At 43.1% G+C, this 15,312-nt stretch overlaps 1 protein-coding gene across 1 annotated transcript in view; it reads right to left on the minus strand.

The window, feature by feature from the left end:
• The window catches only part of MCC (MCC regulator of WNT signaling pathway), a 392,112-nt gene that overhangs the window by 87,557 nt on the left and 289,243 nt on the right, over window positions 1-15,312 (minus strand). The window contains 1 exon segment of the mRNA XM_028508357.2: window positions 3,384-3,526. Within this exon segment, the coding sequence (XP_028364158.1) occupies window positions 3,384-3,526 (143 nt within the window).

A 15,312-nucleotide genomic window follows, 5' to 3' on the forward strand; every position in this document is an offset into this window, starting at 1 on the left:
CATGAGGGCAGGGGTCTCGTAATGAGATTAGTGACCTGTATTATAGAAGAGATACCAGAGAACTTGCTTCATCTCTCTCCCCTGCCATGTGAAGACACAGTGAGAAGGCAACCTTTTTTAAATGAGGAAGAGAGCACCCCAGTGGGGAACTGAATTGGCTGGCACCTTAGTGTTGCCTTCCCAGACTCCAGAACTGTGAGAAATAAATTTCTGCCGTTTAAGCCACCCAGTATGTAGTATTTTGTTACAGCAGTCTGGGCTGACTGGTAATACACCTTCACATCCACACTCTGACTGATGGACTACAGGTTTTGGGGGGTCTCAGGGGCTATCATCAGCTCAGAGCCAGTTATCACCCCACCACTGTTATTATCTCTTTTCCCCACTGCACAGTCTCCCTCCGACGTCTCTTCGGAAGGGGAGCAGGAAGACTGTGCCCACTTGTGGCAGGGTTGTATGTATCTTCCCCTTCATCCAAGGTGCTCTGGGTCAGTGTGCTGGACCAGGCCAAGGAAACTGGGTAAGAGACCCTGAGTCTCCACTGCAGTGGCAAGTCAAATCTCTGTTCACCAGGCCAGAGTTTTTTGACTTGGGAAGATCAAGTACACCTTCCATAGGCTGCCCATGTAGACGAGTCCTACAGACCCTGTGACCAAGGAGCCAGGCTGAAAGATCTCTACAGGTCAAACCTTTCTGATCGCTACTGTTGCCCCATTGCCCAAGACAGTGGCCAAGCCCACACTTGCTCCAGGAGTTAAGTGGCATCAAAGATCCCATTTTAACAATGTCACCCTCACCCAACATCCTCACTTGCTAGGCCTCTGGACTCCTATATTACTCTATTGTAGTTCTGGCATTTCAACACTGTTTAATGTAGTCTGCCACTGAGTCCACTTTTCAGTTAGTCAAACTACTGGAGCTAACATAGTGAATCCAGAATTTCTGGTAGGAATGGTACTATTGATATATTCACCATCAATTCAGCACTGCGTTCCTCTCCACCTGGACTAGAACCCAGAGGTCCTAATCCCACACATACTGCCCCTAAGTTTTGGTGACTATAAATGAACAAAATCTTAGAAATCTTTTCATATTTTAGCTGTATCTTCCCAGGCTGGAATTTCCACTTATCTCTCTGGGGCAGGAAGAAATATAACTCCTTTTAGACCTAAAAAAGGAATGGAGTAGCAGTGGGGCGTGAACACACCTGGCACCCCTGCCTGGGATCGGGTGGCTATGGAGTTTCCCCGGCAGGGCAGGGCAGCTTTACCCGGCAGGTGGGAGGGCTACTTCTGCGAGAAGGGAAGCTCAGCGTGGTTTGTAAGGCTCTAGGAATCTGGACTGATTTCAATCGACACAACTATCTCCATTCAAATTCTCATCATTTTATCTTTTCCTATCAATGCTTACTTGCTCTTTACCTACGAGAGCTGATGTGGCTGTAACTTCCACTTACACTGGAGTTCAGCCACCTGCAGTATTTGATTCTTGGCTATGTCAGCCCTGTGGCTATGAGAGACAGGATAGTATCCTAGGGAAGTCACAGAAGGTTCTCTGAATGTGACCTGGGATAAAAATTGAAAACTAATACTGACATTTTCTTTTTTAAGCAATTCAGTATTGCTTAAGTGTGGGTATATCCTAGTTTACATAAACTTAGTCCCTTACTAATAATTTTGCAGCTTTTCTAATAAATTCCTAAGTCAGATTCAGGCTGAAGTGACGAAAAAGTCTGCCAGCATTGTAGGTGACTGTATGACCATCAGTTCTCTAGACCCTGGGTATGCTGGGGCAATCAGAATTTGTCAGAGGTGTATGGCTGCTGTTGAGCCTGTCACAGAACTCAGGATCTGAGGGCAAATTTCCTGGTGTGCTTGGGGCTGGGGTGATGCCTTGGCCATCGAGCTCCGAGGACAAGGAGAGCCTTGTCGCACTGGCCCCCACATCTGCACGTGTTCCAGCCCTTCAAGGGGTCACTTCAAGGAGGGACCAGCCCGTTTCCATAATGAAAAATGGGCAGAATTTAACGACACATCTAGACAGATATAATTTTCCTCTAAATAAAAGGCATGAGTAAATGTTTATGTTCACGAAGCTCACTGTAATTTCACATGAAGCAGTCTGGCCATGATCATCAATTTAAGCATCCTGAAATTGAGTTTTCCAGGTGATATGTGATTCGTTTTTTTCACGACTCACTGAGCCTATTTGCCTTCCTTCATCTTCAAGTGTTTAAAGTGCAACATGTTTTAATGAAAATTACAAATCTGACAGCTTAGTCTATCAGCCTCCTTTAACTCTGCTATAATCGCTTCTTCGGGCCAAAAGTTCTTCTCTGCTCATGCATTACTAACCTACAATCTACTCTGAAGACCAGGATGCAGTTTAAAAGTCTTGAGGTTCTAAATTAGAATATGAAATTTATTGTGTGGCTCCAGTTCAGGGCACATGTTTCCACAATTTTGCCCAGGAAACACAGGCCCAACTGTACCCTCATCAAGGAGCCCTGTCATTACGACGACTCTCAGAGTTGGGAGAAAATGCATCCAAAGTTTCTTCTAACCCTTCTAACCCAGGCCTTCTGCAGGGAGAGTGTAAAGCAGCCGCCTCCAATGCTTGTACCTGTGGCTTGCGCAGACATTCAACGAACAAAGTACTCTTTCTCCATAAAGGTAAGTGCTTTCTTCAGGGCAGTGCCCTGAGCACAGACGGGAAGATAACAGTTCTCATCCTCGGTTCAGTAAAAGTCACTTAAAGCAGAACCTCTGCCCTGAATAGCAGGGCAGGCACACCAAGTGCTGTGTGCAGGAGGCTTGGGGCCAACTGATCGACAAGCAAGGAAGAAGCAGACCCTTAACATCAAGCCCAGCCTTTTCACTAGTGATGGATCGAATCTTGCCCCTGCCTTAGGAATTTGTAAGAGGCGAAGTCCATGTTGGTAAATCAACTTGAGGTCAGCTCAAAATATTATTAGATTATCTAGAAGCCCATGTAATGCTTAATTATAAGTCTCATTCCGAAATCTCTCAAAATCTCCCACCGAGGCACATGGTTTACACATTGAGAGCAAACCTGGTGACTAAAAGGCATGTTAGGGAGTAAAAGGCAGAAAGAGGGGCTCGTGTAGAACTTGTTAATAAAGCATCTCACTCAATTTCTGATTCCGCACCCTAATAAACTGAGGATTCCAACTGCCACCCTTAATTAGAACAGAATAAAGGGGAAAGCACATGGTGAACAAAGCAAAGAGAAATTATTTTATCAATTGTAAAAGTCTGAGTTACAAATAAAACATCATTAAAATTCATGGGGGCAGCTTCAACCCCAAGACCCAGGCTACAGCCCAGAGGGGCAGAGAGAAGGCATGATGTGAAGGCTACTACCTGATGGTGGTGCCTTGCAAACGGTCTATCTTCTTATTAAGCTCAGCGATGATGCTGTGGAGCTCTGTGATGCGCTCCTCGTATCGAAGCGTCGTCCGCTCCTGGACATCCTCATGCTCTCTCATGAGATGGGACTGTTCACACTGGAATCCAGAGAACAAGAAAGAAATGCCAGTGAGGTGACGCAGCGACAGGCTAGTGATTCTAAGTTTCATGGCTTCAGACCATCACAAGCTCAACAGTGAGCACGCCCCAAACAGAACATACGCCTGCTCACTGACCAGCAAATCCCGGGAGACGCAGCAACAGCTGTTTGACAACACCCTGGTAAACACCTGTGTCTTTGCGTTTCTAGCACTCATTCTCTCTTTGGGGAAAGATCCCTTTGCCACTGCACACAACCTTTGTGGGACTGTCTGATTCTCTTCTTTTTCTTAGCCAAAAAGTGGACAAGTGGCCTAAAGGGTCCTTCAGATACCTTCTTCGGGAGTTTGAATCTTGAATGCATGGACTCAGGGTTGCTTGGAGTCGATGCATTTGACTGAGGGTCCTGGAGAGACAGTCCCTTAGTTCTTGCTCTGTATGTCTCCGGAGCTTCCTTCCCAAGCTCCTTTAGGACTGGTCAGTTTCCCATTCACCCATTCATTCCTTTTTTGCTGAAGTCTGCCGGGTCCTGTTTTAGTTACTTTTCAACCCAAGAACCCTAAGTGGTATGACACCATTGCTCATGTGCCTCGCTCTCTGCAAACTTAATGCTTTCCAATATCCTTTCCTACAAGACCCTAAACTCCTGAAAGGCAGGGGCAGGGTGTTCTCATGGCTTAGCCCTGGCACCTGGTATATGGCCTGGTTCACCCTGGATGATCTGGAAGTGTTATGGAATGAAGAAATCACAATGTCTCACACTGTGATGAAGGCTGCTTTGCAGCAACAAGGACAAAAGGGGCTGAGGAGCTCCCCTTGTTCAGCATTTGATGGACTAAGAGGCAGCAGATGCTATAAAAAACATTTTTGTTGCCAGAGTTTAAATCCTAAGGAATCTGTTCACCTCTTTCATTTCTCTCCTCTCCTCACAACCCCCACCAGTCACTGTGCATTTCGTCTCGTTTGCATAATAATAAAACAGTCATTCGTGAAGGAAGGAGGAGTGGAGCTTATGTTCCTATCTACCACCTTCAGCCCTGATTAATTTCCTGTCCGGCAGAGGAATTTTAATTTCATTTTCAGCAAGGTTTCCTAATGCCAAGAGCCGTATGTACTTGCTAGCTTTGCACTTCCAGGGCTGGTGGCAGTCAGGCAAGGGGAAGACTTCTCATTGGCCCCCTCCAGGATCCTTCCCGTCCCTAAATCTGCTAGGCTCCCAGTGGAGAGACACAGAGCTCTTGCCATGGATGAAAAGCCTTCAAAGATAAGCAGAACACTACACCAAGTCTGTCTCAATACTGAAACACAAGCACTCAGCAAAGAAGTCTGATCAATACGCTTAAATCGTGGCAAGGACCACATCTCTGAAGACGACCCTCAACCAACTGCTTGATCAGTATTAATGTGGTAGCATCCTGGGAGCTGCTCAGAGCTCCATAAATAAGATTAGGTGCAACAAGGTTGATGAAAACAGATTTTTTTTGTGAGATAGTTACTTTCAGAGAAATGGTGATATGACTTTGGTGCTCAGTGACAACCTGAAACATCCAGCCACCTCCACTCAAAGTCACATACACAGGAAATTTGTGGAACCAGAGGCAAGGATTGATACCAAGGGAAAGCCACTTCAACACGGAAACTTCCCCAAACATAAAGAATCTACGACAGGCCACAGATTCATAACTTTCACAGTGTTCCTTCATGATCCAGCACACTTTAAAAGGGACAACAGAAGTACACAAAATGACACATCTCAAAGACAGTATCTGTTAATATGTGGAAAAGCGCATTTTTCTGGAATGTACCCACAGCAGAACACTGCCGCTCCCCGTCCAAGCAGAGCATCTGCGGGCTTTCACTGTCGGGCTTTCCCCCATCTCCAAACTGTGTGTGCGCATGTGCGCACGGCCTGCAGTTGTGCTTGCGCAGCCGGCACTCCTGAGACGGGCACTGATTCCCACTCCTACAACAATCGCAGGATGAGGCCTGGTCTCCGCTGCGCCACGACCCACGACCCCTCCCCCACACCTCCAGCTTGCCGGTTCCTCTTCGGTTTCCACATTCACTGCTCCCAGGCTGCAAACTGCTGTGAAGTGCTTTTCCTTACAAACTCAAAGAGCTCTCACTCTCCTTTAATTTGCCCGTATTCTTCCTTCTTTACAGTCTTCATAGGTCAACAGGCTATTAAGGTAGACAAGAAACTTCAAAAGCCACTTTAAAATGAAGAGGTGCAAGTGTTTATACAAGTAAAAGGCATGTGACCCATTGATAACCACGGAGACAGCTCTGGGCGTCCCTGTGGAACGGCTGTGAGCTGCCGAAGATGGAAGATCCAACGTCTGGGGGCCGGGTGGGATCCCCCCGGGGCAGGGGAGCCAGAGGGGAATGCCGGAAGGACAGGACCCTGACATACAACTCCACCCCGGACTCTGGCTGCGAAGTCCTCCTGGAGGGTGTGATTATGAACCAGAGACAGCGGGAAGCCCGATAAGTCAGTGGGATGGAAAAGTGCTTATAGCTAAAAGAAGAAAAAAGACTTACAATGTATGTTAGAAACTTAGGGGTTCACCTCGGAGTAACAAGAATATATTGAAGAAAAAATTTCTTAGCTGATGGCAAAGATATCTGCTTTACATTCCTGTATCTTCCCAAAAGGATGCTTTTAAAAAATGGTGAAAAGTCTCTATAACTTAATAGGTATGTTTTGATTTCCCACAGTATCTGAGACACGGTGCTGCATGCTCGGCGCCATGGTGGCGGTCACTATGTTGCCCACTGTGAAGGGAACGCTGGTCACAGCTGTCAGGTGGCCCTGTCTGCTGGAGAATGAGGAACGTGGACAGAGGTGAGAGTGAGGGGAGAAGAGATGGTGGAATGGTACCTGAGGGTTCCTTTCCCAGTGAAAAGAGAATACTGGAAAATAATTATCAATACTCCTGGCCTCCAGCTCAATCATTTTCAACCTTTTTCATCTCATGGCACACATAAACTAATTTATAAAATTCTGTGGCACACCAAAAAATATGTTTTGCTGATCTGGCAAAAATAGGTATAATTTTGACTCATTTATACAGGTTAGCTATTATTGTATTGGTTATTGTCAGTTTTTTTTTTTTTAATTTGACAATCTATGGGAAAAGAGCTCAGCTAGTCAGGTGTTGCATGTTTTAAAAATTCTTGTGGCATACCGGTTGAAAAATCGCTGCTTGAGGTGAATGAATGGTTGAGAAGGCGTTGCTTAAGGTTCATCTGTATAAATCACCATCCCCTTCAGGTATCTCATTAAACACCTCCCCATTCTGTACACACTCATTGTGTGCAGCCAAAGATATGTAAAAGCACAGGTCTCCCACTTTAGTGAAAATCCCCAGGGCTTTTCTGAGCTGGGGTGCTAGGGAAAGCAGAGCAACTCCCACAAAAGCAACTGTGCGGGAAGAAACAAGTCATCACCTGCAGGAGCCAAAAGAACCCAACAAAACACCCTTGTCAGACCTCCCATTAAACCTCACAAGAGCCAACCCCAGGAATGTGGCAATTCAGTGCAGAAGTGGAAGAGGAGCGGCTGGCACCCAGGACGGACAAAGCCACTCTGTGCACACGGTGCCTCCCTGCCCTGGACTGGCGTGTGTGGCAGAGTGAGACCCGATTCTGTCATCACACTCTGGGACTGTTACTAGCCCGGTGCCTCTCGCCACCCTGAATTCCCACAACCTGGGAGAGCATTTTGACCCTGGGAGGTATATGATTTTGGGCATTCTGTTTTCAAAAGACAGAGGCTAGGTCAAGTTTGATACCACACCTCTATATAAGGATCACCTATGGCAAGTATCCCAGTAAAGCCTCATTTAAGAAGATAATACAATGATGACAATTATAGAGGAAAAAGGGGTATCACTTCTATGATTACAACTTAACATTTGCACAAATTTTTCAGTTTTTAAATTAAAATATCATAGACATATTTTTAAAAAGGAAAAAAATCCCCAGTTTTTCATAATCTGTTAACACAACCCCTTTTCAAATGGTCTTCATTTCTATCCAGTACTTTCTGATGTATGTGAGGCTCTGTCAGTACCAGCCTGCGGGGTGGACATGACATAAGTATCCTCACCCCTGTAGTGGCCAGCAGGGGCCTTCACTGAGACTGGCCCACCTCCATCCATGCACATGGTCAGGTTATACTTCCCTTAAGCTAGATATGGCCATATGACTTGCTCTGACCAATGAGATATGAGTAAATATACATCATTTTTGATGCGAAGCCTTTAAGAGCTCCTGCGGGATTTGCTACATTCCCTGCCCCAGGCCGTGGCTGCTGGCAGTGTTCCAGGCCGCAGAGGCCCATCAGCTTGGGAGGCTGGGTGGGGGCAAAGCAGCCGAGTCTCCTGCCAGCCCCACTGAGCTCCTGGCAAGAAGAAATAAACCTCCGATATTTTAAGCCACTAAAAACTTGGGGTTATGTGTTAGTGCTGCATATCCTGACGATACAAATATTTTTCGATATAATCAACGAAAACAGACTAAATGTGAAGTGATCAATTTATTTACTAAAATCCAGGTAACAAGCAGAAACTCTCTCATGCCTGTTTATGGCATCAAGGGGTTGAAGCTTTAAGCCTTGAAGCCACAATCTTTTCCCCTCTACTCCCTTCCAGCTCTCTGGCCTGTCTCATCTTTACAATTTGTCTGAAGATCTCAAGTGATAGCAGAGAGGTGCCACCCTGATCTCCTGCTCTGAATCACTTCTGGTGAACCTCAGGAAATAATGACTGTTGTGCTTACAACACTAAATGAGAGCTAGGAAACCCCAGCAGCCAGCTCCTCAACCCCCTGGGAGCACCGACACTGCAAAGTAGGCACAGGGGGGATAAAACGGGGAATTCTAAGTCCCTCCAGCTTCCCCCAAGCCACCAGGGTCAATTATTCAGTGACAACTCTTTTAACAAGGAGCAATTGCAGCTTCTTCCAGCAAAACTTACAAGTGAGGAATTATTTTCTTCATCTAACTGTACAAAAATATCCCATACAATTTCAGCTGAGCAAAATAAGCAATGGTTTCAAGCAACACACTACTGCTTTTTTCCCTCAGTTATTCTGGTAATTGCATCCAGGGATCTCCTTCCTCCCAGCCTATATTCAATTTTTGACTGATCCTACAGCACAGCAAAGCCACAGCGCCTGCTGTAAATTTCTGGAGGTCAGTATCATTAAGAGTGTGGATTTCCCCTGCAACTACAGACTTTCAGCTTGAAAGGCAAAGAAAAAAAGACTGAGATTGAATAGGATGAGATTTTGTTTGTCCTGAATTTCATTGGGACTTAAGACATACACCCTAAGCTCCTTCTCTAGGTTTCAGTTCTCTTATCTTGATGATGAAGCAAATAAAAAAAAACTATATAAATACTGTGTCTAGCCACCTAAATTGATGAAATAGCCTACATGCAAAATGTTTAATAAAAACAAGCAGCATCGCCATTACAACCACCAAGAATAAAGCCCCCCAGGCTCCTCTCTGCTATTGGCACAACCAGAGACAGGGCTGTGAGTCAGCCTTGAGACAGGCTGGCCTGAGAACTTGAGCCCTTGTTGGAAAAACCCTGTGCTATGTGGTGATGCTAAGGAGCTTTATGGTTTTGTTAATGTTCTTCACTGGGTTTTATCTTACTCCACAGAGGCCACGGATCTTTAATCATCACATTAGTCTCAGCTGTCAAACCTAAGAGCATTATGAGCTCCATTCTTGAAAAATGCAACGCCATCATTAATTTGTTAACCCTTTCCACCCTCCTGCAGAGGGAGTCAGTACTCCCTTCCTTTTAAAATATGCTAAGAAGTCATGCTACTCTCTCAGGGTCACACTGGATTGATTGCAACTAACTAGTCATCCCCATTTTTAGTCCTTGCCCAGGTTCTCCTGAGGGGAAGGTTGGAGGAACCAAGCCAACTAAACAAAGAGGCCCGGCACAAGCTGAAATGCCAATGATGAGCAAAACAGCTACAGCAGTTAACCAACCAAGGACGGGCAAAAACGGGCAAAAGAGGAAGGGAGTTGGGGAGGACCGTGGCAGAGGGAATCCGTGCAAACCACAGCTTTAATGATCTCGTACAAAAGAAAAGGAAAACCCTCTCTCCATTACACTTAATAGAAACTGTTTATATATATTTTTCCCCTAAAAGCCGAGAGAGAGAAAATTCAGAAGACGTGCTTTCCAAAGACAGAGAGCTTAGAAAGAGAAAGTGTTCCTTTTTACTTAACGGCCAAGTTCAAAGGAGCTCATAAGTTTGTTTAAAATATCTCCTTCTGTAGTTTGTAAAAAACTGCAGTAGGTTAATTTAAAATAATTGTCAGTACTAAATAAATAGCAAATATGCTGAAAGCATCATTGAATCAGTGCTATATACAGTATGATCTTTGCCAGTTCCCACAAGGCTGCTCCCCATGGGTCTGATGAATGCTGGTGAAAATGCATGCACATGTCTGCATCCCTATTTTATTTGGGAGGGTAAAGATGTTTGAACCAAAATAACCTGTGCCCTGCCCCACTCCCTTCCAGACCCCTTCTAGGGGCTACTAAGGGCAACCTGGGCAGTGTAAGAGACAATACAGGATTAATACAGCTATGGATTCCCATGAAACCTGGATTCAAATCCTGGCTCTTGGTACTTTCTGGCTATATAATCTTGGATATGACATTCAAATTCCCTAAACCTCAATGTCCTCATTTGCTAAACGGGAATGTTTAATGGCATCTATGCCAGAGGTCATTATGAGAATGCAGATAAAACACGTGGAATGCCTGGCATACCACCTGGCATGCATGGAGATAAAGAAATGTGGTCATTATCACTACTGATGCAAGCTAATAGTGAGGTTATTAATCAAATCCCCCAGACAGCTGGGATGGGTGGACCCTAAGGTGCCCCCACCATCCCTGCATCTCCTTTGGGTAACACCCTCTCACTGAGTGCAGGCAGGACCTGTGACTTGCTTCCAACTAATACAGTGTCAAAGGTGATGGGATGCCACTCTAATATAATGACATTAGATTACGTAAGATTCTGTCTTGTGAACAGAGTTATTCTAGAGTCTTTCCCTGCATTGCTGGCTTTGCGGGAGCAAGCTGCCACAAACCACATAAGCACAAAGAAATAAATTCTGCCAATGACATGAGTAAGCTCAGAGGTGAACTCTGCCCCCACTGAATACTCCTGATGAGCATTCAGCTCTGCTCAACACCTTGACTGAAAACTCAGAGGACCCAGCAAGCCGTGCCAGGACTCCTGAGGTACAGAAACTGCGAGGTAATAAATGTGTGTAGTTTAAGCCAGTAAGGGTGTGGCAGTCTGCTACACATCAATGGAAAACTGATATAGAAGTACTTTGTCTTCCTTGTCTGATTGACTTTGGGCTCCTTCGCTCACCTCTTCCTTTCCCATCACTATTCTCCGAACTCTATACCAGGTGGACCTCATGACTGTGTATAACGGACCTTCTTTTATTCAGTCAGTTCCCGTGTCACCATTAATAATTACTCCACAGATGCTGAAGCTTGTTTCTGATTACTTCAGAAGAATACACCCAAAATTTACATTTTACATTTCAGTTAATCATAACTCTGCAATATTTACAGAGCTGGTACAACTTACTAAAGCCACAGAGCATAAATTTACAAATGAACTTGCACTTCCAAATTCTGGTGAAGCCTCAAACATGAATCATTTACTAAGGCACACAGCACAGAAAGCATGGCACAGTCATTTCATTGTCTTATTTTTCTCTTGCATAAATCTCATCTTTATAAAAGTTATGAAACTGGCAGCAAGTCAGGCTTTTTTCATGCTCTCTTCCCTGGGTCCCACTATCTGAACTGGAAACATGTCACCAGTGCAAGAAACAGAGAGTAATCTTTAACTATATTTGGTGTAAGGATGCACACACACGAAAGGTAATTAATGGCATTATGAAGTGACTATTGTCATTAGGAGTAAAACCAACCATCAAAAACAATTACATGGGAATGTTCTGACCATAAATACATCAGAAGGGAGATGAATCACCCCTTAACGGAGTAGAGAAAATATTGCCCACTATCCCCTTACTATTCTCTGCACCAGTTGCTTTGTCTTTGCAGGCGTAAATTCACAGAAATACCTGCGTGGTCACCTTTTAAAATCCAAGTCTGTGATACATGCCAGGTTCCAGTTAAAAGCATTCACTATTTCTTTTCTTTTTCTTTTTAAATCTCACCAATAAGAAGTATTAACATGGTTGGCTTTACAGGGTTGTAAGGTAGACTTAACACCATTGTATATTTTCTTTAATAAAAAAATACCCTTTCTCTAAAAAACTTATGAAATAAAAGTGTTACAAAAAGTTTTAATTCACCAGGGCCCACCATTGAAACATTATAATGCTATCTCTCCAGTTTTTTTTCTATCACATTTTTATTACTTTTATAATCAGAAGGAAGATATTTTAGATTTTACTTTCCTTAAAATCTAGTTAAATCTATCGAAGTTAAAACTGAAAACTCTTGGCTGTAGCATACCCCACATGAGGAAAGAACACTAGTAGTCTCACCTGGGCTCCGGCGCTAAGCTGCTCATCTGCCCTGGGGAAAGCAGTTAACTTCTCTGCGTGGCCTGTCAAACGTGGGAGTACATGACCTCAAATACACAGGGTCTTTCCTCCCAGCTCCAACAGATATGATTATGAGATGCAAAGTTTCGGAACTTTCCACAGGTCATTCTAGACTGAGGACTCTGGCGGCCTGCTTTTCCCGTCTCTGAATTCCCACATAAAAATGGACAGTGCACCTACACAGCACGGCCAAGCCCTTAGAAACAAGGTGTCTATGGAACAACAAAACCCACGCAGGTAGAGACAAACCACCACCATCCACAAGACCTGAATGGTGTCTGTGGGGGCTGAGGCAGAGGGAAGCAACAAGCGTAACAGACCCGAGTCTTGGAAAAGCCCGAAATAACCACTAAGTACACACAGGAGGGTGAAGAGGGCCAACTGGAGAACAGTGGCTAGAGCCGGGAGGGCTTTTGTCGCCTGGAGTGAGCGAGCAAGGGGCCCACAGTAAGATCTGAAGGGACCAAATCAGCTCAACCCTATGAACATTCAAGACTGATCCCAGGACTCCTCTCCAGGAGGGGGAACTGCTGGGAGTGGGCCAGAACTGAACAGCACCAGGTAACAGAGACAGAGGAAAAACCAGGTCCAGGTAGAACTAGGTGAGGGAGCAGAGCCAGGCAGTGTTGGAAAGCAGACTGCCACAGTTTGACAATATGACAACAGAAGACTCAGCTATTTGAACTTAAAAAACATTTTAAAAAGCCGTCTTAAACCCTGCTCTCTGGAAGTTCAAGGAAACAACTTTTCATGTAAAAATGAAAAACAAAAGTATTGAGGTTAAATCCCATACAAAAGTTATAAGAAAGAAGAAGAAGAAGGGAGCAGAATAACATCTCTATAAACCATGAAGCATGCCACAGAGTAGATAGGGGGAAAAAAGCCCAAAACAATTGCTTAATATTTCAAAATAAGTTAAAAGATTTTTAGAAAATAAAATGACATAAGACATGAAAGAACATAGTTCATAATTGGAAAACATCAGAAAGTAATCGAATAGAAAAAAACAGAAAGAAAATAAAAGTGCATTTCAGAAGTAGAGACTAAACTAGGAGGCACACAGGAGGGAACAAACACAAAAAGAGAAATAGAATGTGGAAAACAGGAAGAACAAAGTAAAAAGGGAGACATGAAAGGATTTGAAATAGTGACCAATACTGAAGAGGGGCAAAGAAAATCTAACATACAAATAACAAGCATCCTTGAAGAAGAAAAAACAAGCATCCTTGCTTTAGCAAGGGAACTGAACTAATATTAAACACTGGAATTTAAAAAACCTTACCTGAAATTAAAAATATTGATTTAAAAATAAAGTCAAAACAATGCACAGCAAACTTGAGAGTGCCAAACCAGAATGACTAAGATTAAAAGTTACTCTAGTAAAATTATTGGACTTTAAAAAGGAAAAAAAAATGCTATAGATGTCTAGAATAAATAAGTGTCTGTGAGAGAAAAGGAAGTTTTATTATTAAGACTTTGAGAGCAACACTCTGCCAAAAGAAAATAAAAAAAACATATTCAAGTAAAGAAAAGATGAGCCACGGATTTCATATCCATCAAAAATGCCTTTCAAGTATGAAGGGCACAGACACACTGTAATTAACGAGGAAGAACCTGGAGATTACCTCAGTGACTCCTGCCTGAGGAATCTCAAAACAGAGGAGTGACATTGGCATGGGACCATGGCAAACGTTAAACATGTGGTTTACTTGCTGAAGACTAAGAGGGCCAGCGTGTAAGATGCAATGGCCATGTGGTCAGGCAGCGAGGATATAATAGTATGACTGCAAAAACACTGGACAAATTAGGAGAGCGTAAGGAAAAAGAAACTTTCTCAAATTCTTCTCAGCAGCTATATTTGTCATGGTAGTGTTAATATTATCCCAAGACTGTTTGCATATAATATGGAATAAAACTAATAAGCGATTATAAAATATTCTAATTCAATTATCTGCTGTAACCTTAAGAACCAGGATTTTTGTTATGAAAAGAAAGAAGATAGAGATAAAATACAGAAGCTAAGAACAAGAACCCTGTAGTCTTCTCTGAGTAACACAGCAAGGACGATATTAAGGGCTGGTTTGGACTGCCTGATCCTCAACACAAGAAGCAAGGATAAGGCAGAATCGAGTTGGCTTTTACTTTTGGGAAATACAAAACTTGAATAGGGCAATTCAAATATTTTATAATTTAAATAGGAGCAATAACTTCTATGGCATTTTATCTTAAAATTTATACATATACATATAGATAGATAAATATATACATAAATTCCTGGCTGTCTATAAAAACAATTACCTAATTAAGGAAACAACTAGAACAGGAACAGAATCACAGAAATAGAGATCACATGGAGGTTTATCAGTAGGGAGGGAGAAGGGAGAGAATGAGAAGGAAAAGGTACAGGGAATAAGAAGCATAATTGGTAGGTACAAAATAGACAGGGAGGGGGTTAAGAATAGTATAGGAAATGGAGAAGCCAAAGAACTTATATTCATGAGCCATGGACATGCACTAAGGGGGGGAGTGCTGGAAGGAAGGGAGGTATAGGGTGGAGGGGGGCAAAGGGGAAAGAAAGGGACAACTGTAATAGCATAATCAATAAAATATACTTAAGGTAAAAAAAAATAATCACTTAGAATTGACAGCACCCTTAGCACCCAAACTGTAGTCTTGAAATACCATTTTTTGCTGTGAGACAAGGGCTACTTGTAGCATGGTTAATTTCAGGTTTAGGGCAAAAAATGTACAAGGTGAGCCGGGAAAACTATTAGGCGCACATTAAAACACTCAAAAGCCAACTTGAAGAGGTTCTTACTGACCAAAGACACTATAATTTGAGTTTCTACAAGTAAAATAATTACAATGAATTGAAACCCAAATATGTTTAAATCCATAAATTGATAAAAATATTCTAAAAATAATTAGGTACTTTTAGGGCATACTGGGGAATTAATTCATTATCTGAAAAATGTTAAATAAATGAAAAGAATAAAGCATTTATTCTGCCTTTCCTCTATGAACTATACTGTTTCAACAAATCATAGATGATGAATGTTGTCTCTTGAAGGTAATTAATAACTAAGAAAGAATTAATAACCAAGAAAGAATTAATAACCAAAAAAAGAAATGGTATAACTAAAG

This window comes from Phyllostomus discolor, chromosome 3 (assembly GCF_004126475.2).
Source record: "Phyllostomus discolor isolate MPI-MPIP mPhyDis1 chromosome 3, mPhyDis1.pri.v3, whole genome shotgun sequence".
NCBI classification, from domain to species: Eukaryota; Metazoa; Chordata; class Mammalia; order Chiroptera; family Phyllostomidae; genus Phyllostomus; species Phyllostomus discolor.